Source organism: Pollicipes pollicipes, unplaced genomic scaffold (assembly GCF_011947565.3).
Source record: "Pollicipes pollicipes isolate AB1234 unplaced genomic scaffold, Ppol_2.1 Scaffold_6686;HRSCAF=7923_pilon_pilon_pilon, whole genome shotgun sequence".
NCBI lineage: Eukaryota > Metazoa > Arthropoda > Thecostraca > Pollicipedomorpha > Pollicipedidae > Pollicipes > Pollicipes pollicipes.
This window is the reverse complement of record NW_023596921.1, coordinates 31,153,574-31,176,822: the sequence shown is the minus strand read 5'-3', so window position 1 is coordinate 31,176,822 and position 23,249 is coordinate 31,153,574. Positions and strand designations below refer to the sequence as shown.

At 56.9% G+C, this 23,249-nt stretch overlaps 1 protein-coding gene across 1 annotated transcript; it reads left to right on the top strand.

Annotated features, from left to right (window-relative positions):
* Positions 1 to 1,264: 1,264 nt before the first annotated feature.
* On the top strand, positions 1,265 to 21,990 carry LOC119108172 (dual serine/threonine and tyrosine protein kinase). The gene is made up of 17 exons (XM_037231750.1): positions 1,265 to 1,690; positions 2,995 to 3,333; positions 3,560 to 3,730; positions 4,150 to 4,294; positions 4,917 to 5,083; positions 6,193 to 6,424; positions 11,848 to 12,077; positions 12,457 to 12,663; positions 15,582 to 15,765; positions 16,156 to 16,312; positions 17,493 to 17,655; positions 17,896 to 17,979; positions 18,485 to 18,597; positions 19,477 to 19,613; positions 21,241 to 21,364; positions 21,846 to 21,871; positions 21,959 to 21,990. The coding sequence occupies exons 1-17, from the start codon at positions 1,661 to 1,663 to the stop codon at positions 21,988 to 21,990; spliced, it is 2,541 nt and encodes an 846-aa protein (XP_037087645.1). The 5' UTR covers positions 1,265 to 1,660.
* The last annotated feature ends 1,259 nt before the right edge of the window (positions 21,991 to 23,249 follow it).

The following is a 23,249-nucleotide window of genomic DNA, read 5'->3' as shown; positions in this document are numbered from 1 at the left end:
CTATTATTCTTTCGCTGCATTCGAGGGATGGGCATGCTAGATGGCACATGAGTCTTCAGGTTTTGCTCAAGGCGTGCCTAAATATGTTTTCATGAGTGTCATTGTCTGCCCAAGGCTGAAGAGCGGATATAGATTCCCCCGAGAGCTTCCGTTGAATACAGGCAAGCTGGTTGGAATCGATCTTGCTTACATTGTTCAGCTTTACATGTTCATACCCACCAGATCAGGTCCTGTGGCGGCACTAAACTTTGACGGGCGTGTTCCTTGTGCAGTGCGGAGTATAATGTGTAATTCTATGTGTTTTAGCACATATTTATGGTGTATGGCTCCATTGATGTAGCCGTGCAGGCCCGCCGTGTGCGGTCCGCGGGATCGTCGAATGCCGCCCGCCGCCCGCGCCAGCCGTGTATCGCCGCGGAATGTTCCACATGCAGGGTAACAGCAGAGGTAGGATATGTGGAGCGATGGCGACGACACTAGCCAGCGCTTAGCGGAAAGAGGAGGCGGGATGAAGTGCGAGAGCCGGGGTTCATGTCACTTGAGTAAGGATGGAAAGCATATCTCTCATCGATTCATTTTGACCAATTTCCTTTCGCCCATCCTCATTATGTGCTATGCTGAACTGTGCTGCCCTCCTCGTTTATGTCCTGTCTCGTCATGTCATATCCATTCTTGTCCTGGCTTGTCTGCTGTCCTATTCTCATGGTGGCGATGGTGTAGTGTTTAACGCGTCTGCGTTTACCATAGCATGTCTGGGAAACCAGAGGTGCGGGGCTCAATTTCCAGCGGTGCCCTCCCTTCCTGCCAGGGTGAGAGACAGGTGACGCTCTTATAGCCTCAGCAGCTGAGTGCGTCTTTAAGCCTCAATGAAGACTGCTGTTCTACCCTGTCATCTCCTGCTCTGTACTGTTATCTTGTCCTCTATCCTGTTCTACCTTATTCTCTCTCATCCCGCCCATCCTGATTTTAGCCTCTCTCATTCCATTCCGTTTTGATTATACGTCGACAACACCTACGTTTGCACGCATGCCACTTCCGTGTTAAAAAGGTATTATTATGCTTGCCAATTTTGTGCTCACAGCGGCATTTTCCTGGGAGCACGGTAGGTCGGTAGGTAGGTGGGCGAGTAGAGCACGGTAAGAGAACGTCTCTAATTTGGTAGCTTTGAAGCAGATTTTTACCCTGAAGTGGCGTTTTTCAGTCTACTAGAATAAATACTCGCGTGGGCGTTGAGACTGGCTGGTTGTTTTCTTGGGCTGGGGTCGCGAGGACGCGTGGTGTGTGGCCTGTGCGTGGTAATTGACGGTGAGAGGTTCAACGCATAGCAGCAAGAAGGATGCATGTCTGCTGGAGGCTGGGGTGATGTTTAGTCCTCCGTCATCGTAGTGACGTACACCCACCATCTCCAAACTCCGAGTTTGCAATGGCAAGTTGAGGACGCAAGTCACCAATTCGTTCAGGAGTAACAACATGGTGTGCAATGAAGACAGTTTCCAGAATGGTACTAAGTTCCCGAACAATGCCACTCACGTTGAAGTCAAACACCTGTCTCAGCTACTTCTTGAAGATGAAGAAAAGTTCGTTTTTAACAAGCAATACCTGAAAGGTCTTCTGGCTTCTTCAGCCCAGGCTTTGAGCCTGTTCACAGATTCAAAGCATCATGAAGAAAGAGATCATAATCCCATTCAAGGTGAGAAGCGTGTGCATACTTTAACAGAGATGCAGCAAATGTGCTGAAAACTATTCTAACAGGTTTCAGTTTGTGTTTTGAGCCATTTTAAAGCAGGTATGCATGTGACCATATTCTTACATGTTGTCATGGGAACTGCAGCATGCAAACACTCTTGGCCTATCATGGGGAGTGTTGATAACTTATCAGAAAAGGTGTGCAAACCATCTAATTTGTATAACACATACATTACAGCAGAAATCAGCCAAAACATTGTATGGACTGAAGTACTTACCATCACAACTGTACTGCACTATGTCTTCAATGACCATGCTTTGCTATATTTGTTAGAGCTTAGTTGTTTTACAGACTATTAGATTGATTATTAAAAGATATCTTTGTACATGAATTCAACCTATAAATAAATCAGTTATGATTGGTTAACTTAATACAACTAGCCAAGATTAGCACATTGCTACCCAATGCTACTTGGAAACATCATGTATTTTACATGTTAAACTTGACATGTGATTTAAATTGGTTTTGTAACATGACTAAGAAGTGCCTGACTGCCTTGCAGCTCAGCCCAGTCCGAACTAGTTTTATGCTCAGGAAGTTGATGCAATTTATACTATTTCAGATGATTTTGCCTGTTTTAGTGATCAATATGATTGATGGAGGATATGAAATTTTTGATATTGCTTTATTTCAGTACTATGAATAATTTGTTAACCAAGCAACTGTTTTCTGCTTTCTGTTGTGATGCATAAATAAACTGTACATAAACTGTTGCAATTTAATGCAATATAAAAGTAATCCAGTGCACTGATAGCTACATTGGTCCTGCCCTATAGTATTGATTTCATTGAGTTGTTTTATGGCTTGCATGCTGCATATGAAACCATCTTGTATCTACCTAATTACTAAGTCAGCTGTACTCATTGCAGCCATCACAGCACCTGCTGTTAGCTTTTCATGATAGCCTGGATACATTTTTGTTGGGAGCATAGTTGCTGTGGAGTTTATGAAAGCTGATAGTGATAAAGACATGTTTTCTACATGCCTCCAAATTTTTTAACTAGTAAATGCATAAATTATGTCATAAGGGTTTCATTAGCATGTGCAGTTTATGAACTCTGTAAACAAATGACTGCAAGCCAGATTGCACATGTGGCCAATCATTTAAACAAAATGCTGCACAGTATCAGCAGTGGCTGGTGATATGTAGGAAACACCATGATCACTATGAGGATGGTGGTCATGATCATTATGATTAAAAATGCAGTGACCACCATGCGTTGAAGTCCAGCCGGGGCTGTCTGCAGATGACCCAGTGTCAGCAGAGCTGTCTGCTGAGTTCGCCCAGCTGGATGAGGACTGCGCAGTGCTGCAGCAGCCCGTCTGCTTGGTGGTGCTGGGCGGCTCGAACGGAAGCGCGCGCGGCGGTGGTGGCGGCACTGCTTGGCGAGCCCCTGCTGTCGCTGGCCGCCGCTGCCGAGCGCCGCTGGCCGTCGCTTGTCATCCGCGGCGCCTGCGATGACTTCGCCGTGCTGAGGGAGGAGCGCGGTGGCGTGCGGCGGCAGCACGACCTGGTGGTGCAGCACACAGAGCGCGGCCGCCATACCGAGCCGCCGTGCCTGCGACACCTCGACCACCCCCTCTCGGTGGGTGCCCGCACGGCCGTCAGCTGGTGTCACATGAGACCCACCGCGGGCAGGAGCTGTCTGCTGTTGCCCGGCCATCTGTGCTGATTCAACTGAAATACTGCATTTTGTTCAAATAGCTGGTAGTCGCTGCACGTTTTACTTAATGCTGTAAGTGTCGCTAGAATAAGGGCTCACACCAGCCACTGGTCAGGGGCTCAACAAGTCACTGGTTGTCCCCTGACAGGACGAGTCTGAAGTGTGGGTGAACATAGGCCTGAACCACCCGCTGCTGAGGGGTGACCACGTGCGGCTGGTGGTGGCGCCGTCCGACCAGCCAGCCACGGTGCACAGACACCTGGAGGATGTGCTGCCAGTCTACCTGTACTGCACCTCTGGAGACTACCTCACTGCCCAGGTAGCGGTCGGAGACGTTGACGTCAGTCTGTATGCCTGTCTACCAATGTAAAGGATCCTCCGACCCACAGTGTATTCGCACAACAACCCTCGTGTGTGTTGTGTGTGGGCTGCCACTGCCAGTTTGGCGAGTAGCTCGGCACCATCGCTGTTAGAAGCCTATCCTGCACCTGCCCTGGTGGTCACTGTCCATCATTTTCTGTTTCACAAAACAGTCGCGGAGATAGCTGAGCTGCATTCAAGCGTGCCGAGTACATGTTATGGCGTGCCGATGCGAATGGTCGCCAGAGTCACCAGACCAGCTCTCATCCTGACCATCTTCCAGCCAGAGATGACCGTGGCTCAGCATCCTCTCCAGCGCCCACTGAGCTCCGTGCTGGTGTTCTCGGACGGCTGATGACCGGCCTCTGCTGCCGGCAGGAGCGGTCCGAGTTGGCCGACCTGCACCGCATCACCGGCGGCCAGTCCGTGTTCTTCTGGTGCCCGGCGCGCGACGACGAGCCGGCGCTGCCACCGCCGCGGCCGTGCCTGACGCTGCACTGGCCGCACCGGGCGCGGCCCAGCCGCCTGCCGCCGGCCGAGCGGCGCGGCGGCGGCGACACCGCCGACCGCGCCTGCCTGGCACGCTTCTGCCGCCCACCGCCCGGCCCCGCTCGTCCTCCAGCTGATAGCCGTCGGTGAGAGTCCGCTCTTGCAGCTGATAGCCTTCGGCGGATTGTGCCGAGCCTGACCGGGCGTCGCTGAGGCGGAGCCTCAACGTGCCACCGGCGGTCCGTGGTGCGGTCCGTGGCGGTCCGTGGTGCGGTCCGTGGCGGATCCGTGATGCGGTCCGCGGCAGTCCGTGATGTGGTCCGTGGTGGTCCGTGGTGTGGTCCGTGGCGGTCCGTAGCGCGGTCCGGGGTGCTCCGGGCCGGCTGGGAACTCATCTTCCCGCCGCCAGTGGAGTATCTTTCATGAGGTTTTCGTATAGAACACCTCAAATACGGTGAAGTGGTGTGCCGTTATTATATTTCTAGCGGATCGTTTTTTCGGAAGTTTGCCTTCATCGACTAAAACACGTGACAAAAGCTCCTGTACCTTTCTTTGTAAGCACCGGGGTGTGAGCGGCACAGTGACGTCACGGGCCGTTGATTGTTGCATTTGACGTGGACAGCTGCCATGGTGTGACGTGGTCCCGCGGCGGGCAGGGTACGAGTTCAGCGCGTGCCCGCCGGCGGTGTCCGGCCAGCCGGTGGACGAGCTGTGGCTGAGCTGCCAGCTGGCGACAGGGTCGGCCGGCCTGCTGGCGCTGGCGCCCTACCTGCGCACCTGGCTCCAGCTACGCCTGCTGCTCGCCGCGCACCGCATCAACAAGGTGAGCACCGGCGGCCGGCCGGCGCCAGCCACCCTCACTCGTGAGACGCGCGGCGCCGACACGGCGCCTGTGTAGCCCCCGTTACCAACACCATGCGTGCGTCAGCGGGCCGCTGGCAAAAAGGGCGGGGCCAACCGACATGTAATGGGTCCGAGAGGACACCCCCATTTTTCAGTTCGCGGAAAATTCTAAGCGAATTTAAAACAAAAATAGTATATTTTTTGCCCGGGCATTTTAGGATGACAACCAGCCACGGTTCGTCTTGACATGTGTTTGCTCGTGTGCGTGTGTTGTACCCATATCCCTGAATTACTTTCACGGGCATACGGGGTGGAAAAACGTCGTTCCACCACGTACATCTCTTTTTGGTAGATGCGCTCGCGTAAAATGATACTTGCAGACGGTGCTCACTATGTAGGCGTCCTGCAGGTTTGAATAATTCCAGCAAATGCTCAGAACGTTCAGACTGACCACAACCTGGAAACATTGCCGTTTTGAGCGTGTGTTGCAGCAGCGCGCGTGCTGCTGCGGGCACGTTCTCTACGGGCACGTGACATTCTCGTTAGCAGAGTAGCAACACCGTCTTGTCTTTGTTCTACCTCCGCTACTATCTGCCACACCTTGCCTGGAGCCGAGGTGGCGGTATGTAGAGGACCCAGTGGCGCTGGGGGCGAGCCTCGCCCGCTCAGTCTGTGCCGTGTGCTGTGTCACAACGCCACCTTCCACCGCCAGCCTTGCAGACTGAAGACGGCCACAGCTGCGCGACCGGCCGGCCGGACCACTCGGGCCAGCTGGTCGGCGGCTCGGTCCGGCTGAAACCCGCCGTGCTGTCGCTGTCCCCGTGGTTGTGCCTGATATTTATTCACGCGGAATGGGTGGCTGGGATCCCTGCTGTGTCGGGCCCCGTTGTGTCGGACCCTGCTGTGTCGGGCCCCGCTGTGTCGGTCTCCGCTGTGTCGAGGTTGTTTCGGACCCCCTGCGTCGGACCCCCGTGCGTCTGACCCCCCTGTGTCGGACCCCGCCGTGCCAGGCGCCACCATCTGAATGCCGGCCGTGTCCAGCCCCGCAATGCCTGTGCGACCGTCACCGCTGGCCGGGGCCGCCTGCAGGCGCTGAACCAGCTGCTGCGAGCCTTCATCCTGTCGGCGTTCGACATGGCACGCGAGATCCAGATCACACCGCGCCGGCTCCAGTACGCCCGCCAGAAGGAGACGGAGCTCTTCGACAATGTCATGAGCATCGCCGACAAGAACCAGCTGCAGATGTCCCAGCTGGTCAACCGCACCACGGCTAGCATGCGCGAGGAACTGCTGGCCCAGGCGGCCCTGCATCAGTTCAGAGGTGAGCAGCCGAGGCAGCAGCCGTGACCAGGCTGTCAGGATGTGTCAGAAAACAGGCGTACGAGCGTCATCGTCGGCGCATTGTCAGCAGCTGGGCGTGGGGAGCGGAGGTGGCGTTGGCCGGCGCTGTCAGGTGGCCGCCGGCCGGGCCGCACCGTCGCCGCTTCGCGGCCGCTGCGACCGCGCACCTGTGTCGCCGGCCCTTCGCCAGTGTGGCCATACGCGGCGGTGAGTCGACGCCGTCAGACAGGGCGGACCGGGCTGTAGCACCGGCGTCGGGCTGGGCCGTCGCACCGACGCCGGGCTGGGCTGTCGCACCGGCGTCGGCCTGGGCTGTCGCACCGGCGTCGGGCCGGGCTGTCGCACCGGCGTCGGCCTGGGCTGTCGCACCGGCGTCGGCCTGGGCTGTCGCACCGGCGTCGGGCCGGGCTGTCGCACCGGCGTCGGCCTGGGCTGTCGCACCGGCGTCGGGCCGGGCTGTCGCACCGGCGTCGGGCCGGGCCGTCGCACCGGCGTCGGGCCGGGCCGTCGCACCGGCGTCGGGCTGGGCCGTCGCACCGGCGTCGGGCTGGGCTGTCGCACCAACGCCGGGCTGGGCTGTCGGCCGCTGCGGTGTTGCCAGCCGCCCCCGGTCGATCTGGCTTGAGATAACGCACGTGCTGCGCTTTTTATCCTGCCCACGGCTGGCAAGGTCGGGCTGTGTTGAACCGGGCCCCCGCCCCAGGCCTGTGTCGCAGACGAGTTGCAAGAATGTGCAGCAAGTTTTGGGAAGGAGTTTTGCAGGCATGAACTTAACTTGCTATTCCTGGGATGTCTGTACTATTTTCGTATATAAACGCTTGGGCAGGGTCCGTGCAAAGCAGCTGGCGTAAAATGATGGCAACGGCCTAAAATCCACATCATGCCTACATGCTGCACGCATTGGGAAGCACGTGTTGCTAATGTATAGATAGCATTATTGGTAAGTAAAGTCAATGAGCGCCAAAGCCATTGCACACCAATGTAATCCATTAGCAATGTTCTGCAGCAGTTGTAGCAGACCTTGTTCACCAGACAACGGCCACCAGAGGTGAAGAGTTTTATGAGGTCACTGACAATCAGAACAGTGTGAAGATTCGGCCCTCTCGCGCCACACCGGTAGGAAAAAGGTGCGGCTCGGCCGCGCCTTTTTTGCCATTCCGGAAACGAATGGCCCTGCGACGACGTCAGCGCTAGCGAGCTGAAAAAAAACAGTTCATGTAAACAGAGCCAGACAAGCGCTGGAATGTGCAATGCCGAAGAGAGGCACTGGAACATACAGCGGAACATCTGAGAAGAGAGGGGGGGGGGGGGGGGCAGGGCAAAGCATCCATCCGGTGGGGTTACGATTGTTGGCCGTTTTGGCATTGTAGAATCTCTTGCTTGTTTGTCGTTTGATTTCGCAGCAAGATCAGACTCAGAGGCAGCTTCAAAGATGTAGAGCAAATGACAGCTTGCTCATACCCTAGGCCGCAGTGTGGCCGTCTGCTGCTGTCAGTTTGACCCACCCTATGGTGCCAGATCGCTCTACACCGTCGCATGGCATGGGCAGCTGGCGCCAGTGCCCGCGTGGGAACACTGATCAGGCGGCCAGAGTTGTCAGTATTGGTGAACTCCATACACGTATTGATCGCCCATCACGTGGGCACCCCGGTTATTTTTTTTGTTGTGTCCATTTATGGGAAAAGTGGAATATTTCATGCATCGTTGCCGTGAATAATTGTTGCTGTCGGGAGGTGACGTGAGTGACGAGGTGACGAAGTTCGGACTTTTCGTTGTTCCGGAGTGAGATGAGGTCGCTCGGTAGGCAACAACAACTAACACAGTGTGATTCCAAATCCTCGTCATCGTAGGTCGCATGCCGCAATTCCTATGATTGGGAAGATTAATTAGGACTTGGCTGGAGTCCATGGACGCCTCGGACGTACTCACGTGGCGGCGAGAGCGAGCGTATGGTCGATATGGCAAGCTAAGCCTTGTACAGTGTCGGTCCATCTGCGTAAGGCAGAACTCTCGACAAGCGGTCCCATTATGACTGAGCTCCACCGTAGTATGGCTGGGACGGTACATGCCGTGGCCACCTGACAGAATCCTTCCATCGTGACAGCAGCGATGCTAGAGACAACCTTCCGCGAATCGAGGACCGCTGGCCTGGTCGTGTCGGACATGCGCGACCAAAGCGCCGAGTCAGATGCACCTAGACGTGTGTTTGTGACTGGTCGTTCAGTTTATCCGGCTTCGGCGGACGTGAGCCGTCCGTGTCGGCCTTGGACACCGGGCGGCGCTGTCGAGGTTTGCTTCCCATGTTAGGGACGAGGCGCCGCTGAACGGCGGAGGTACGCCGCGTGCATGCCCCGCGTGTGTACGGCGCGGTGCAGCCTCGGCGGCTGGTAGCGGCACGAACGTCAACACTGGATGTCGACCCAAGCTTTCACGCTTCGAGCCATCCCGTGCATATCTTGAGGCGTTACACGAATGGTGACTTGGAGATCACTTTCTCTTTCGGGTCAAAGTTCAAGCCGAGACGGGGCCTACGGAGCATGGTATTGTGTCATCTCAAAACTTCTACGTCTTTCGCGTCTGGAAATAGGCCGCTATGAACGTGCTCTAATCCGCTCTCGTGCGTATTCTGCGGGATGTATTTGCGGATGCTGTGTCGCAGATCGCCATATATTTGCGGATGCTTTGGCGCGCATCACGATGCGCTTGCGGATGCTGCATTGTAGATCACGCTTAATGGGTTCGATATTCTTTAAAAAAACAACATCTGTCCAGTCACAGCAGGTGCACGGCCATAGACAGGTCCTTTTTACGACATGCTGTTCAGCCGGCCTTGCAGCAATGTTACGGATGATCGGGCTGCGATGCTCGAGAGAGGAACCTTCAACTTTGCCAGTTTTGAAAGCATGTAAAATAAGATCAGTTCCCACTGATAAAGCCGGGTTTGTTTAATTGTTGCAGAGCACAGAACGAATGCTTGGCGAAGAGAAAAACTTCATGTAGAGCCAGGAGAGGTGACGCAACTGTCCAAGTGCTTAGCAAAATGATTATAACTTCTTATGGCACCTTCAGTTACATTCGCGTGCGGATGGCTGGAATAAGACCTCACAAGTATTTGGGCTCCAGCTTCTGAACTAATTCAGCTACAGTCTTGAAACCCAGCTACTTTTGCAAAACATTCCTTTCGTATCGCGCTCTGTAAATGCCCGAAAGCTAGAGCAGTCAATGGTCACTTCAGGTTTTGACGTAGAGAGGCACATTCCAACCAGTGGCATGCATTTCCGTGGAGCGTATTGGGTGTAAATATATGGCATGCCTCGTGGCAGAAAAGTGCGTTTCTTTGTGGTGTGTTCAGTTTTTGGTAGCAAGCACGGAATGGAATTGGGATGACAGGGACTGGACTCAGGGGGCAAAGCGAAGAAATCGCCTTTGCTTCGGCCCGTTACAGCGGTACGGTTACAGCACAGGTCACTCTTTTTCATGCTATTCATATATCCATGGTTGCGAAAAGAGCCTTGAGCAGTTAGGAAATAAGACTTCCTGAAAATAAAGTTTTGTTGCGGTTATATTTTCTTTGCTGACATCGCTCACGCGTGGATTTTTTGGTGGTAGCCATCCAGGTAGATAAGACATGAATTCGTTTCAGACCAGTTGTGCCTGATCTGTTTTATTGGATTCTGGAATATGTGGCGATAGAAACCCTCTCTCCCTGTCCTCACTGAAATTCAAGAGCCCAAACAGTTACGCTCAGAACTAACAAGTCCTTCTGTAGCCACCCAAGGAAGGCGCAAGGCGCTGTAGTCTGTGCAGCTCTTTCCTGGGCGTGTGTTGGGGCTCAACACCAACACGCGAACGCCTTGGCTCTGTGCAGCTCTCTCCTGGGCGTGTGTTGGGGGCTCACAACCACACGCGAACGCCCTTGGCTCTGTGCAGCTCTCTCCTGGGGCGTGTGTTGGGGTCTCACACCACACGCGAACGCCTGTGGGTTCTGCGTAGCTCTCGCCTGGGCGTGTGTGGGCCTCACACCACACGCGAAACAAGCCCTTCGGTTCTGGCGGAGCTCATCTCCTGGGCGTGTGTTGGGGCTCACACCACACCGCGAACGCCTTGGCTCTGTGGCAGCTCTCTCCTGGGCGTGTGTTGGGCTCACACCACACGACGCGAACGCTTGGTTCTGCGTAGCTCTCTCCTGGGCGTGTGTTGGGGCTCACACCACACGCGAACGTCTTGGTTCTGCGTAGCTCTCTCCTGGGCGTGTGTTGGGGCTCACCCACACGCGAACGCCTTGGCTCTGTGTAGCTCTCTCCTGGGCGTGTGTTGGGGCTCACACCCACGCGAACGTCTTGGCTCTGTGCAGCTCTCTCCTGCGTGTGTTGGGGCTCACACCGCGCTCTTGGCCCGGCGTAGCTCTGTCTTTGGCGTGTTGGGGTTCACCGACACAATAAACCACTGGCTGTGTTTGCTCTCCGCTGGGCTATGCTGGGGTCCACACCACGTGCTCCGTTAGTTTCGCTCTCCGATAATGGCGAAATTTGTGGTAGTTCCGTTCGCTGGGACGCCCATCAAGCCAAATGTACGACCTGTCGGTTTTCGCGGCCCTGGTGACGCACGCGGCCCGGGCGGGCGACGCTCCTCCGTGACATGTCCGCCCCGTCATTGATCTGCATCTGATTCACGCTATCGATCCGCGACGAAGGTCACTGCCGTGCGGGTAATCTCTGCCAGAGCGTGGTGATGAAACCGCCGACAATCGGCTGCAGGCGCGGCGATGCGCGCCGACCCGTGAGGTCCCCGCAACCCGCCGATGGGCGACGGCGCGATCTCGGTGGCGCATCAGTGCAAGTCGCGACCTAAGCTTGTCTTGACACGCATACACACACACACACACACACCACACACGCACGCACGCACGCACGCACGCACGCACGCACGCACGCACGCACGCACGCACGCACGCACGCACGCACGCACGCACGCACGCACGCAAAGAAGAACAGGGAGACGCCGTCGCCATGCGACTGACATGACGTGATTTCGTGCTCTTGCTGTGAGTCAATGGTGTACTGCCGTCTGTCTTTGTTACTGCTTTGGTGTGCGGTGGATCCTCAGCGAGAAGTGTCCAGTGCCTGTTTACATGTTACTTCTTCCTGGTAGTTTCGTTGTGGGTCGGTGTGTGTTGGGACCGCCGCTGTCGTACAGGTGTGGAGGTGTCGGAGAGTGGCGAGGTCCGCTGTGTTGTGGGTCGGTGTGTTGAGACCGCCGCTGTCGGACAGATGTGGAGGTGTCGGAGAGTGGAGAGGTCCGCTGTGCTGAGACCGCCGCTGTCGGACAGATGTGGAGGTGTCGGAGAGTGGAGAGGTCCGCTGTGTTGTGGGTCGGTGTGTTGAGACCGCCGCTGTCGGACAGATGTGGAGGTGTCGGAGAGTGGCGAGGTCCGCTCGGCGCGGCAGCTGCAGCAGTGCACGGCCGAGATCCAGAACCTGCTGCTGGGCGCGCTGAACCGGGCCGTGGCCGGCCAGCTGGTCGGCAGCGTGGACTACATGCAGGAGCGGTTCGTGGGCACGCTGCAGCGCTGCCTGCTCTCGCTGGAGGCGCACGACGACGGCAGCGCCGGCGCCAGCAACGCCCTCAAACAGGTGAGCGGCCGGCGCCAGGAGGCGACCAGGCGGCGAACTGCCACCGGTGCGACTGCGGCTGGTCAGTGAGACAGGCGGTTACGCCGAGCGTGGATGACTTCTATGTCGGCAATGCCGGTTTATGCGCTGGTGTATGGGTACCATCGAGTGACAGCCTTGGCAAATGCTGCGCGGACCGTTTTGCCGGGCTGATATTGCAATGCATTTACAACAGCTGCCGGTATCCCAGTCTGTAGTGTTTTGCTCAATCGTCCATTGCGGTGCGTGCGTCGACATGACGCGCGGGTGGGACGGACGGTCCGCCACCCGACTGCGCATCCAGAGCCTTGTCCTGTGACCTCCGGCCTTCGGGCGCCGACTCCTGCGCGCTTCCCGGCAGATCCTGAACTCGGCCTACAGCCTGGAGCTGTCGGTGCAGACGTCATCGAGCGTCATCACGTCTCTGTGGGAGCGGCTGAAGCAGCTGCTGGATGTGATGCCCTGGAAGACGCCGCCCTGCGTGGACGCCCTCTGGCGGCGGCGTGTTGCCACCGAGATGCTGGACAATATCAACGAGCTGCGCCTCAGTCGGATCATCTGCTCCCAGGTGGGCGGAGACCGCCCCGACAGATTACTGACTGCTCCCAGGTGGACCGAGAGCGCGCCGACAGGCCACTGACTGCTCTCGGGTGGGCCGAGACCGCGCCGACAGACCACTGACCGCTCCCACGTGGGCCGAGACCGCGCCGACAGACCACTGACTGCCTCCAGGTGGGCCGAGACCGCGCCGACAGACCACTGACCGCTCCCAGGTGGGCCGAGACCGCGCCAACAGACCAATGACTGCTCCCAGGTGGGCCGAGACCGTGCCAACAGACCACTGACCGCTCCCAGGTGAGTCAGGACCACGCCGACAGACCACTGACTGCTCCCAGGTGAGTCAGTACCACGCCGACAGACCACTGACTGCTCCCAGGTGGGCCCAGACCGCGCTGACAGACCACTGACCGCTCCCAGGTGGTCCGAGACCGCGCCGACAAACCGCTGACTGCTCCCAGGTGGGCCGAGACCGCGCTGACAGACCACTGACCGCTCCCAGGTGGGCCGAGACCGCGCCGACATACCACTGACTGCTCTCTGGTGGGCTGGGACCGTGTCAACAGACCGCTGGCTGCTCCTAGGTGGGCCGGCACCGCGCCGCCAGTTGACCGCCGCCCACTGCTCCCAGCCGCCCGCACTGGCAATGGATTGTCGTGCAACATTACGTAAAAACGTTGGTGCTTACAAGCCAGAAAAGCTAAAAACACATTTTCGTGTAGAAATACGCACAATGAATGCCTCTCAGATTACTGGAATTTTAGGCCGATTACATGAATTCATAGAATTAAGAGGATGATTTCTTAAAACTGCATAGTAAAGAAATGACCGCGAAATTTGATATTATGTCACAAACATCCACCCCAGCCTAACAAACTCTGTTGTGTTGTCACTGCTGACGCTGTGCCTCACTGGTTATACTGGCGGTGGTCGAGGCGGGTGGTGCCGGGGGACTGACGATCACACCGGTAATTCACAGAGCGTCCACAGTCGTCCACATTCACGTAGCGTCCACAGTCGTCCACATTCACGGAGCGTCCATAGTCGTCCACATTCACGGAGCGTCCAGTTCGTCCACATTCACGGAGCGTCCACGTCGTCAACATTCACGGAGCGTCCACAGTCCAATTCACGGAGCGTCCACAGTCGTCCCATCCACGGAGCGTCCACAGTCGTCCACATTTACGGGCGTTCACAGTCGTCCACATTCACGAGCGTCCACAGTCGTAACATTCACGAGCGTCCGCAGTCGTCCACATTCACGGAACGTCCACAGTCGTCCACATTCACGGAGCGTCCACGTCGTCCACATTCACGGAGCGTCCACAGTCGTCCACATTCACGGAGCGTCCACGTTCGTCCACATTCACGGAGCGTCCACAGTCGTCCACATTCACGGAGCGTCCACAGTCGTCCACATTCACGGAGCGTCCACAGTCGTCCACATTCACGGAGCGTCCACAGTCGTCCACATTCACGGAGCGTCCAGTCGTCCACATTCACGGAGCGTCCACAGTCGTCCACATTCACGGAGCGTCCACGTCGTCCACATTCACGGAGCGTCCACAGTCCACATTCACGGAGCGTCCACGTTCGTCCACATTACGGAGCGTCCACAGTCGTCCACATCTACGGAGCGTCCACAGTCGTCCACATTCAGGAGCGTCCACAGTCGTCCACATTCACGGAGCGTCCACAGTCGTCCACATTCACGGAGCGTCCACATTCGTCCACATTCACGGAGCGTTCACAGTCGTCCACATTCACGGAGCGTCCAGTCGTCCACATTCACGGAGCGTCCACAGTCGTCCACATTCACGGAGCGTCACAGTCGTCCACATTCACGGAGCGTCCAGTCGTCCACATTCACGGAGCGTCCACAGTCGTCCACATTCACGGAGCGTTCCATTCGTCCACATTCACGGAGCGTCCACGTCGTCCACATTACGGAGCGTCCACAGTCGTCCACATTCGCGGAGCGTCCACAGTCGTCCACATTCACGGAGCGTCCACAGTCGTCCACATTCACGGAGCGTCCACAGTCGTCCACATTCACGGAGCGTCCATAGTCGTCCACATTCACGGAGCGTCCCAGGGATCCACAGTCGGGCCGCTTTTCTTCACCCTATTCCCAGTCACCTGTCACATGGACGCCTCATCTCATCTCACATGCACATGACATTCAGCTGCTAGACCACAGTAGTCTTGACGCACCAAAACGTCGTCTGGGAATGTCAGGCTGTGAACTCCAGGCGTGGTTCAACGCAAACTTGGCTGGACATGACCAAGGACATAAACGACGTTGCCTGATAGGTTCAAAATATGATTAAATGAAAACCCGTGATTTTCACTTATGAGACGGAGGGGCCGTATTACCTGCACGGCGCGTCCAAGTTCTCGGTGCAGTAGTAGACTTGACGCTTTCGTGGGAGAAGCATGTCGCCAAAGGTGAACAAAAATGCAACTAAATTCGAATCTCGCTGTTCAGGTATTACTTTACGCCTCATGATCTCATAATGTTTATCGACTCCTACGTTTTCCACATAGCTCACTGTCTGTACGTATGGGGCTGCACTCAAGTGCCGAGTGAAGAGGATTCAGAAAGTTGTAAACTTTTTCCTCCACGACTATAGGGCGTGAAACACAACCAGCATATACTGCCATCTAAGCTGGTCTTTTATTGATGACTTGGTGAAAGACAGGAATGTGTTAAAAGCATTAGAAGTGCTAAGATAAAAAGAATCGTCCCCGGCTAATGCTAGGTCATTGCCTTAGCCCATGCCCATGCTAGTCATCTATGTGATTGTACGCCAGATGTATGTACGTGGACAATTTTTGCATGTGGGCAATCTTTGCATGCCGCTGTGTTGCGTGCAGTGCTTACCGTGCTGCGTACCTGGCACTCACCGACGCCGGCCGCTTCGGCAGCTGCGCGAGCGGCTCCGCTGCGCTCACGAGGCGTTCGTGCACTCGATCGGCCGCCTGGAGGCGCAGCTGGCCGGCCAGCTGGAGCAGACCGAGCGCGACCGGCTGCGCATGAAGAAGCAGCACGCGCCGCACGTGGCGCGCCTGGCCCTGCAGGCGGCCGCGTACGTCGACTCCGCGCGCTTCGGTAAGTGGGCGCTGGCGCGTGTGGAGGTAACGGATCCAGTGCTGTGTCTATATATCCGTGTAGGTGTATTTCGTATTATTTTTCTTTTTCCGAGGGCTTGGAAAACACGGAGGTTTATGGGCATTTGAAAAATCTAATTTGCTAGTAGTGGATTCATGTACCTTGAATTCTATCATACAGACAGGGGATGCAAGAGGTTTGGCTTTAGGTTCATGTGATGTGGTCCAAGTGGTGCCCGACAAAACCAGGATGACTCGGACAGCGCGGATTGACGAGGAGCGCGCGCACGCCTCTGGACGTCACGTCCAGCAGCCTGCGCGCGCCGCCGACCCGTGCTGGCGAGGTGGCGGCGCGGCTGGGGCTCTGACGGCGCCGGCGCCCGGCGCTCAGGTGTGCCGCAGCTGTCGGCCGAGATCGGGCGCGGCCAGTACGGCGTGGTGTACAGCAGCAGTGCCTGGGCTGGCCGCCGAGACTGGGCCGTCAAGTCGGTCATCCCTCCCGACGAACGGCACTGGAACGACCTCTCCATGGAGTACTTCTACACACGGTGGGTGGGCGCGTGGAAACAGGGCTGGACCCCAGAACGGGGGGTTTCCAGTGTGAGGCTCGCTACTGACCGTCTTCTGCGACGATTCGAGGAGATAGTGAGTCGAAGTCGAGGGGCTAACGTGACCCGAACACGTCTGGATAGACTGGGTAGGATAGACACGGACGTCTTGAAATGCTCGAACGATCATGAAGGCTGCCTGGTGACGTTGCTTGCTGTGGATTTGCGAAGCGAAGCAGTCTGGATGTATTTGCCAGCTTGTGGTGAAGTACCGACGTCACAGGACCCAGGTGGTGTTCTTAGAGGTGATGGGGCCTCACTGCCTCAGCTTCCTCGTGACAGTAGCAGTTCACACGAAGTTAAACGTGCACGAAAATGTGAACATGCTGATAGCGGACCGGCGAGAACAAACGACGGCGCCTCAAGCGCCTGTGGTAACGTGAGTTGCGGAAGCCAAAAACGTGTCCGCTTGTAGCGCTAGCGACCATTTCTTTTCATGGCGTCTGTCAGGGGCATGCTATGTTTTGAGTTATGCGAAGCCTCACGTCTGTGTTTGTAAGTTGCTGCGTGTCTTATTGCCTTCGATCGTCTCTTTCATACTGCGCTTTCGTACCGCCCCTCGTGTGCTATGGTGGAGTCCGTGTTTAATTTGTGCGTGTTTCTATGTGTTACGATCATGTCTACCATGACTGCTGTGGCCCATAGGGCTGTGTCCGTGACACGCGCTATGACTTAAGAGACTCGCACTGCGACACTGCGGCGCTGGCCGTGACAGCTGCGCGACGGACTATGGGCAGCTACTGACTGGCAGCGTCTGCCGACTGCGCTGTCTGCTCTGATTCGTCGGCTTTCGTTCCATACGCTGTGACTGCTACATAGCGAGGCGTAATGTGATTGTCCTGGCATAGACTCAGTGCTGTGAGTCACATCATGCCAGTGAATCCCATGATTGTTGTGATGCCACTGATTGTCATGATTTATGCGACGGGGGTACCGATAGTGCAGTGGTTAAACTGCGCCTGTGGAGAACCAGACGTACGGGGTTCGATTCCCCGCGGTATCCTCCCTTCCCGCCAGGATGCGAGGCAGGTGACGCCGTGTAGCCTCAGCAGCTGGGCGCGTCGTAAAGCCCCAGTGACTCGGCTCGTGCGACGATGACGCGGCCGCGCCGCGCCGCCAGGTCGCTGCCGGAGCATGAGCGGGTGGTGAGCATCCGCGGCATCGTGATTGACTACAACTACAGCCACAGCCGGCTGTCAGCCGCCCTGCTGCTGATGGAGCGCATGCACAGTGACCTGTACCTGGCCATCCAGGACGGCCTCGACCTGCGCACCCGGCTCAAGGTCAGCTGACCAGTCGGCCCGCGCTGCCGGACCTGCTCCGCCTCGACGCGGACTCGTCCTCGACCTGTCCAGTGCCTGCCCGGGTCAAGGCCAGTGTTGACCGCTTGGGTGAAAAGGCCGCTCGCAACCAGACTCACATCGACCTGCCTTGCGATGTTTGTGTGAGGGATATGGCGCGTCAGATTCGCATCATGAAGTGTAATTATTGTGTTGTGACTCAGTATTATGATCCGTTCCCAGGTTGCCATGGACGTGGCTCAGGGCGCTCGGTTCCTGCACTCCCAAGGGCTCATTCACAGGGACATCAAGCTGAAAAATGTGCTGGTAAGGCCTCTGGTCGGCACAGACAACCTTGGCAGGGTGACACGCAGCCGTCATTACAGATGCTGGCGACAGCATCTGTGGTTGTACCCTCTGAACGTGTAGTATCAAAACGCCAAGTTGTAAAGCTACATCTGTGAACTAAATTTCTGGTTTTTCTGTTCTGTTTTACAATGTAAGATATTGGCAAGTATCTACAGTCCGCAATAGATATTTTGACATCCTGTCTCCGCCCAATTGCACTGAAATGATCCCATGCGAGGCATATCGCACCAAAGCAGGTGTGTGGGATTCTTTTTGGTATGCCTCGTGCTTGACAGAATATCAAGCGATTGCGTACATACTTGGTTGCGCTTATCACTGTGTGAGTTTGTGTTTTTAATTCCGTCCCCCTCCTTTGTTTTAGTGTTTGTTATCGCCTTTTGCCTCGTAGGCGGGACCGTCAGGGCTGGCACGCCGACGCCAGTGTCAGGGCTGCAGAACGGTGACAGCCAGCTGCCGTTTTCAGTTGGACGACGCGAACCGCGGCAAGCTGTCGGACCTGGGCTTCTGCAAGCCAGAGGCCATGATCTCAGGCTCGGTGGTGGGCACGCCGATCCACATGGCGCCGGAGCTGTTCAGGTGAGAGCGGCCACCGCCCGGCTGCGTGCGCCGATCCACATGGCGCCGGAGCTGTTCAGGTGAGAGCGGCCACCGCCCGGCTGCGCACGCCGATGCACATGGCGCCGGAGCTGTTCAGGTGGGAGCGGTCACCGCCGGGCTGCGTGCGCCGATCCACATGGCGCCGGAGCTGTTCGGGTGAGAGCGGCCACCGCCCGGCTGCGCGCGCCGATCCACATGGCGCCGGAGCTGTTCGGGTGAGAGCGGCCACCGCCTGGCTGCGTGCGCCGGCGGCGGTGCCCGCCGCCGAGACGGCCTCAGAGACGGTTGGCAGCCAGTCCGGTCCACGTCAGTCAGACCAGTCCACGTTTGGCATGCGGGACTCAGCTCGACGTAGGCCATTTGTATTCATGTGCTCGTCTCAGTCGACTCTTGTTGAGTTTTCGAGCGGCAGACGCGTCGGATGTCCACTGCGAAACCCCATGGGTGCTCGTACACCGGTCTACGATGCTGGACCGTGCGTACTGCACTTGACCCATGTACACCACAAGTCCATGTACACCCGTCATCCTCTGGTGTTCGCGCCGCAGCCCCGCTTCTGGTCAGCCCTGCCTCCCACTGGCTGTTCGAATGCTGACCGGCCCTTGACCCTTGTCCGCCCCCGCGCCTGACCTGCCCCGCCTCTGACGTACCCGGTTTCTGACCTACCCGGTCTCTGACTGACTCGTCTTTTTACCTGCCCCACATCTCTCCGTCCCCGCCTCTTGACTGAACCCCCTTCTGAGCTGCCCACATCTGCCCAACTCTGTTTTCTGACTGGCCCTCTTCTGACCTGTCCAATGTTTGCCTGGCACCGCCTTCTGCGGACCCCTTCTCTGACCGCTCCCTGATCTCTGGCAGTGGCAAATACGACAACAGCGTGGACGTGTACGCATTTGGCGTGCTGCTCTGGTACATCCTCTCTGACGACGTGCGGATGCCGGCCGTCTACGAGCAGTGCGACAACAAGAATGACTTGTGGAAGTGCGTCAAGCGAGGTGAGCACGCCCAGAAACAGCGACGGCGCCGAGGCATCATGGCGCTACGCCTGGTGTCGCAGCCATGCTACGGGGCAGACCATAACTGGTCGTGGAGACCATTTTACACCGGCCCAGGTGGCCAGTTGAGTACCCTTCGCTCGGGCGGGGGTCAGTTTGGCCCCCCTGAGATCTAAAAAGCAAGCGAGCTGGAGACACCGAATTCACAGGGTGTGTTGACCTGTATTAGAGCTCACTTGTGTCAAAGTTTGAAATTTCTAGGTCATGAACCTCGGGTAACATAAGGTCGGACAAGATCGAACCTCAGAATGGTGTCCATAGTGCCTCCAAATCGTCTCATGCAACCGCCGCGAATCGAACCTGTTCTAAGCAAAAGGTCACTGGTGCTTATGTTAGGTTGGTAAACTTGTTTGATCTTAAGGTTGAAGTGGCCAAAGTCATACAAGACTGTTTTTTGCATTTGAGCAAGTATCAAAGAATACGCTTAGCGACATGTTCCTGAAAACGAAATGTTGACCTGCGTTATTTAAGATCATCGATATGTTTGGCCTTTAAGAAATCCATGGAAAATATGTGATGCGGTCCCTGTTATAGTTAAAAAACAGGTTGGCTTTGATCTTGGTCTGACCTTCGTACCTGACCCTAGGTGAATTGAATTTCATCGCTTCAATTGTTCTGTTGCTTAAAAAGCGATCTCAGAGATGTATGGCTTCGTGTAACGCTTTGTTGTCGCAACATATTGAACGATTTCCTTGAAATTGCTCCGGTTGAATCCATGACCTGACTTCATAGGGCAGTGACCTTACAAGGTGCATCTGAATTTTTGGTACCAAAAGATCTGTCATTCAAATGTCTACAGCTATTCCAAATTTGGCGCGGCTATGCCGCAGCGTTCGGAAATCATCCCGAAAAACCTTGGGGTGGTCAGATCGACCCCCGCCCGAGGGTGTATTAAGATGATGGGTTGCTCGCCGACGGGAGTGCAAGCCGTCTGCCGCGTCATGGCCTGTCTTCAACCCAATCCTATAACAGCCTTAGCAGCCCGAACAACTTGCTTTGGCGGTGCATGTGCCGTTGTCCGCATGTCCAATACTACCCACACCACCGCATGCCCCTCCTTGTGGCGCGGATGAAGGGTGCACGGGGTGTCGGTAGTGTAGTGGTTAACGCGTCTGCGTTAACCACTGCGCGTCTCGAAAACCAGAGGTTCGGGACTCGATTCCCCGCGGTGCCCGCCCTTCCTGCCAGGGTGATAGGCAGGCGACGCCATATAGCCCTAGCAGCTGAGTGTGTCGCAAACGCCCAGCGGCACACACAAGGGTGTAAAGAAAGCCGGTGTCCTGTTATGTGGCAAAGTGTTGAGCGCAGTCTCGTGTTCCTCCGTGCGAGGCGCGATTGCGTGCGTATTAAACCGCGTGCCACCCCCGTCTCAGCGAGTGAGGCAGGCGGGCGAGGGGTCATGCCCCTACCTGAGGCCGGCCAGTCTCCATGACCAACCATCAGCGACTTCTGGCTCGTGTCGAACTGCTGTCTCAGACGGCGACACGGGCGGGTTGTTCGTGACCTGTCTCGGGGACGGTGTGCGTGTGCGACCCCGTCTGGATGTGTGTTGTGTGTGTGCCGGCAGGCGTGCGTCCGTGCCGGCCGCGCAGCTGCAGTGACCTGGGCTGGGAGCTGACCCAGGCCTGCTGGCGCGGCGACCCCCGCCAGCGGCCCCTGTTTGGCGTGGTCGAGCTCCAGCTGCACCAGATGCTGGACCAGCTGCGGGAGACGCCTGCCGCGCCCGCCCTAGGTACGCCCCCCCCCCCCCCCGCCCCGCCCCCTTCTGCTAGTCAGCAGGCTGCTGCCGGTATCCTGCACTGCTTTGAGGCCTAGTTGTGGTTGTTTCCAGCATGTCAAGATTGTTCGGCAGTTCGAGGTCACTCGAAGTATTGTGATGCAGCTCATGTTCATATGCTGTGATACATTCAATTGAGTGTCTTGTACGCGTGTATCTGTGCCCTGCATTGACTGGGATTGAAATTACATGCTTTACAGTTCACAAGTTCACAGCACGTCTCAGAATGCTTTGCGTCCTATTCAAGGCATGCTGTCGTGTCAGTGGCATCGCCGGACGTTCTGAGCGGCAGTGCTAAGGGCGATGATGGTGTCCGTGGTGAGGGCTGTGATGACGGCTGTGGGGAGGGCGGTGATGACGGCCGTGGTGAGGGCTGTGATGACGGCCGTGGGTAGGGCGGTGATGACGGCCGTGGTGAGTGGTGAGGGCCATGATGACGGCCGTCTACCGTACCCAAGGACCAGTGGCTGCGCCTGACTCTGCCTGCGCTCTCTCCGTCCGTTTACAGAGGCCGGCGCCGTGATCCCCTGCTGGTCGTGAGCGGCCGGCGCCGTGATCCTCTGCTGGTCGTGAGCGGCCGGCGGCGGCTCCAACGCCTCCCCTTCGCTCTCTCTCCCTTCCATACCTGGCTGTGATTGCGCCGCACCGCGGCAGACTGCGTGGACGCGCGCCATCGGTAGCACCACTCGGTGCCTTCCGGCTTTTAGCGGGTGTAGCGGTTTTTATTGGGCTCGTGTGAGGTCAGATGAGGTGGCGTGCGCACATCGCCCGCCGCCACTCTGCGCAGAACATTGCAGACGTGGCGTCACATTTACGCTGGCTTGTGTGGCCGCCGGAACGCGCCGCCTCTTGTGGCTGCTATGGCCGAGCGAAACCCGGGACTTGTGCTCCTCGCGCACGTCATGGGCCGGTCCCGCGTGACGGGGCTGAAGGGTGCAACGGTGTCGATACGACGGTCACATTTAATATTTCTCAGTCGGGCTGGAGCTGGTTTGCATTTAGGTCGTGGCCAGGCCAGTGGTGTGCCTCTGTCTTTTTGTTGGACTGCGTTGCATAGTCTGCACTCGTTCCCAGTAGTACTTAGATGGCGTTCGGCGTGAATGAGGCCCATGGTTATTTCTTTGAAAGGTTAAGATCTTTTCGTCGCATGGGGGAGATCGCGGCAAGTGTCCCAAGTTGCGGACCGTGCACTTAGTCATGCGGCGCTCGTTACGTGCATTTTTATGTTTGCTCGCCTTCTGCTGTACTGGAGTGCTCCTTTACATACTTTGGCCGGCACCGGCTCTGCGACCACCTGATCACAAGCTCGCGGGCGCCCCCGCAATGGGTGGTGAGGCGGCGTGCTTTACACGCGGCAGAGGTATCAAGGTAGACGGTGTTTAGCGTGTGAGTGTTCTGTGAACCGGCCCCGCGGTCCCGCCCACGGAGGTAGATAGGTCTCAATGCAATTCTGTGTCCATGCACGTAAACTATGCCCACTTTCATCTCGATCGCCATAATATAATGAAGCTTGTTCGTCAGCGACGCGCTGGTCTATCAGCCTGGCGTTGTTTTCACCAGGCCCTGTTGGATATTTTATACTGGCTTGAAAGCTGTGTATTTTTCTGTCAGATTGCAAATGTGAGTTAGTGCAGAATATAACGCCCTTGTAGCTGTGTGTTGTTTAGCCCGCCGGCACGTGCACCAGTGGTTGTGTGGTTCCTGGATCTTGGTGCGTTGCGCGGACCGGCCACAGGGCGCGCTTCAGCGCCAGCAGGCGCTGTGTGCCGCGGTCCGACGCAGAGCCAACCGTCGGCCGA

Bases quoted from the DNA above. Each gene is read 5' to 3' on its own strand.
- LOC119108172 (XM_037231750.1), top strand. From the start codon at position 1,661: ATGAAGAAAGAGATCATAATCCCATTCAAG. The intron at 5,084-6,192 runs GTGAGCACCGGC...GGCCGCCTGCAG, and splicing joins CCGCGCACCGCATCAACAAG to GCGCTGAACCAGCTGCTGCG. The intron at 12,078-12,456 runs GTGAGCGGCCGG...GCTTCCCGGCAG, and splicing joins CCAGCAACGCCCTCAAACAG to ATCCTGAACTCGGCCTACAG.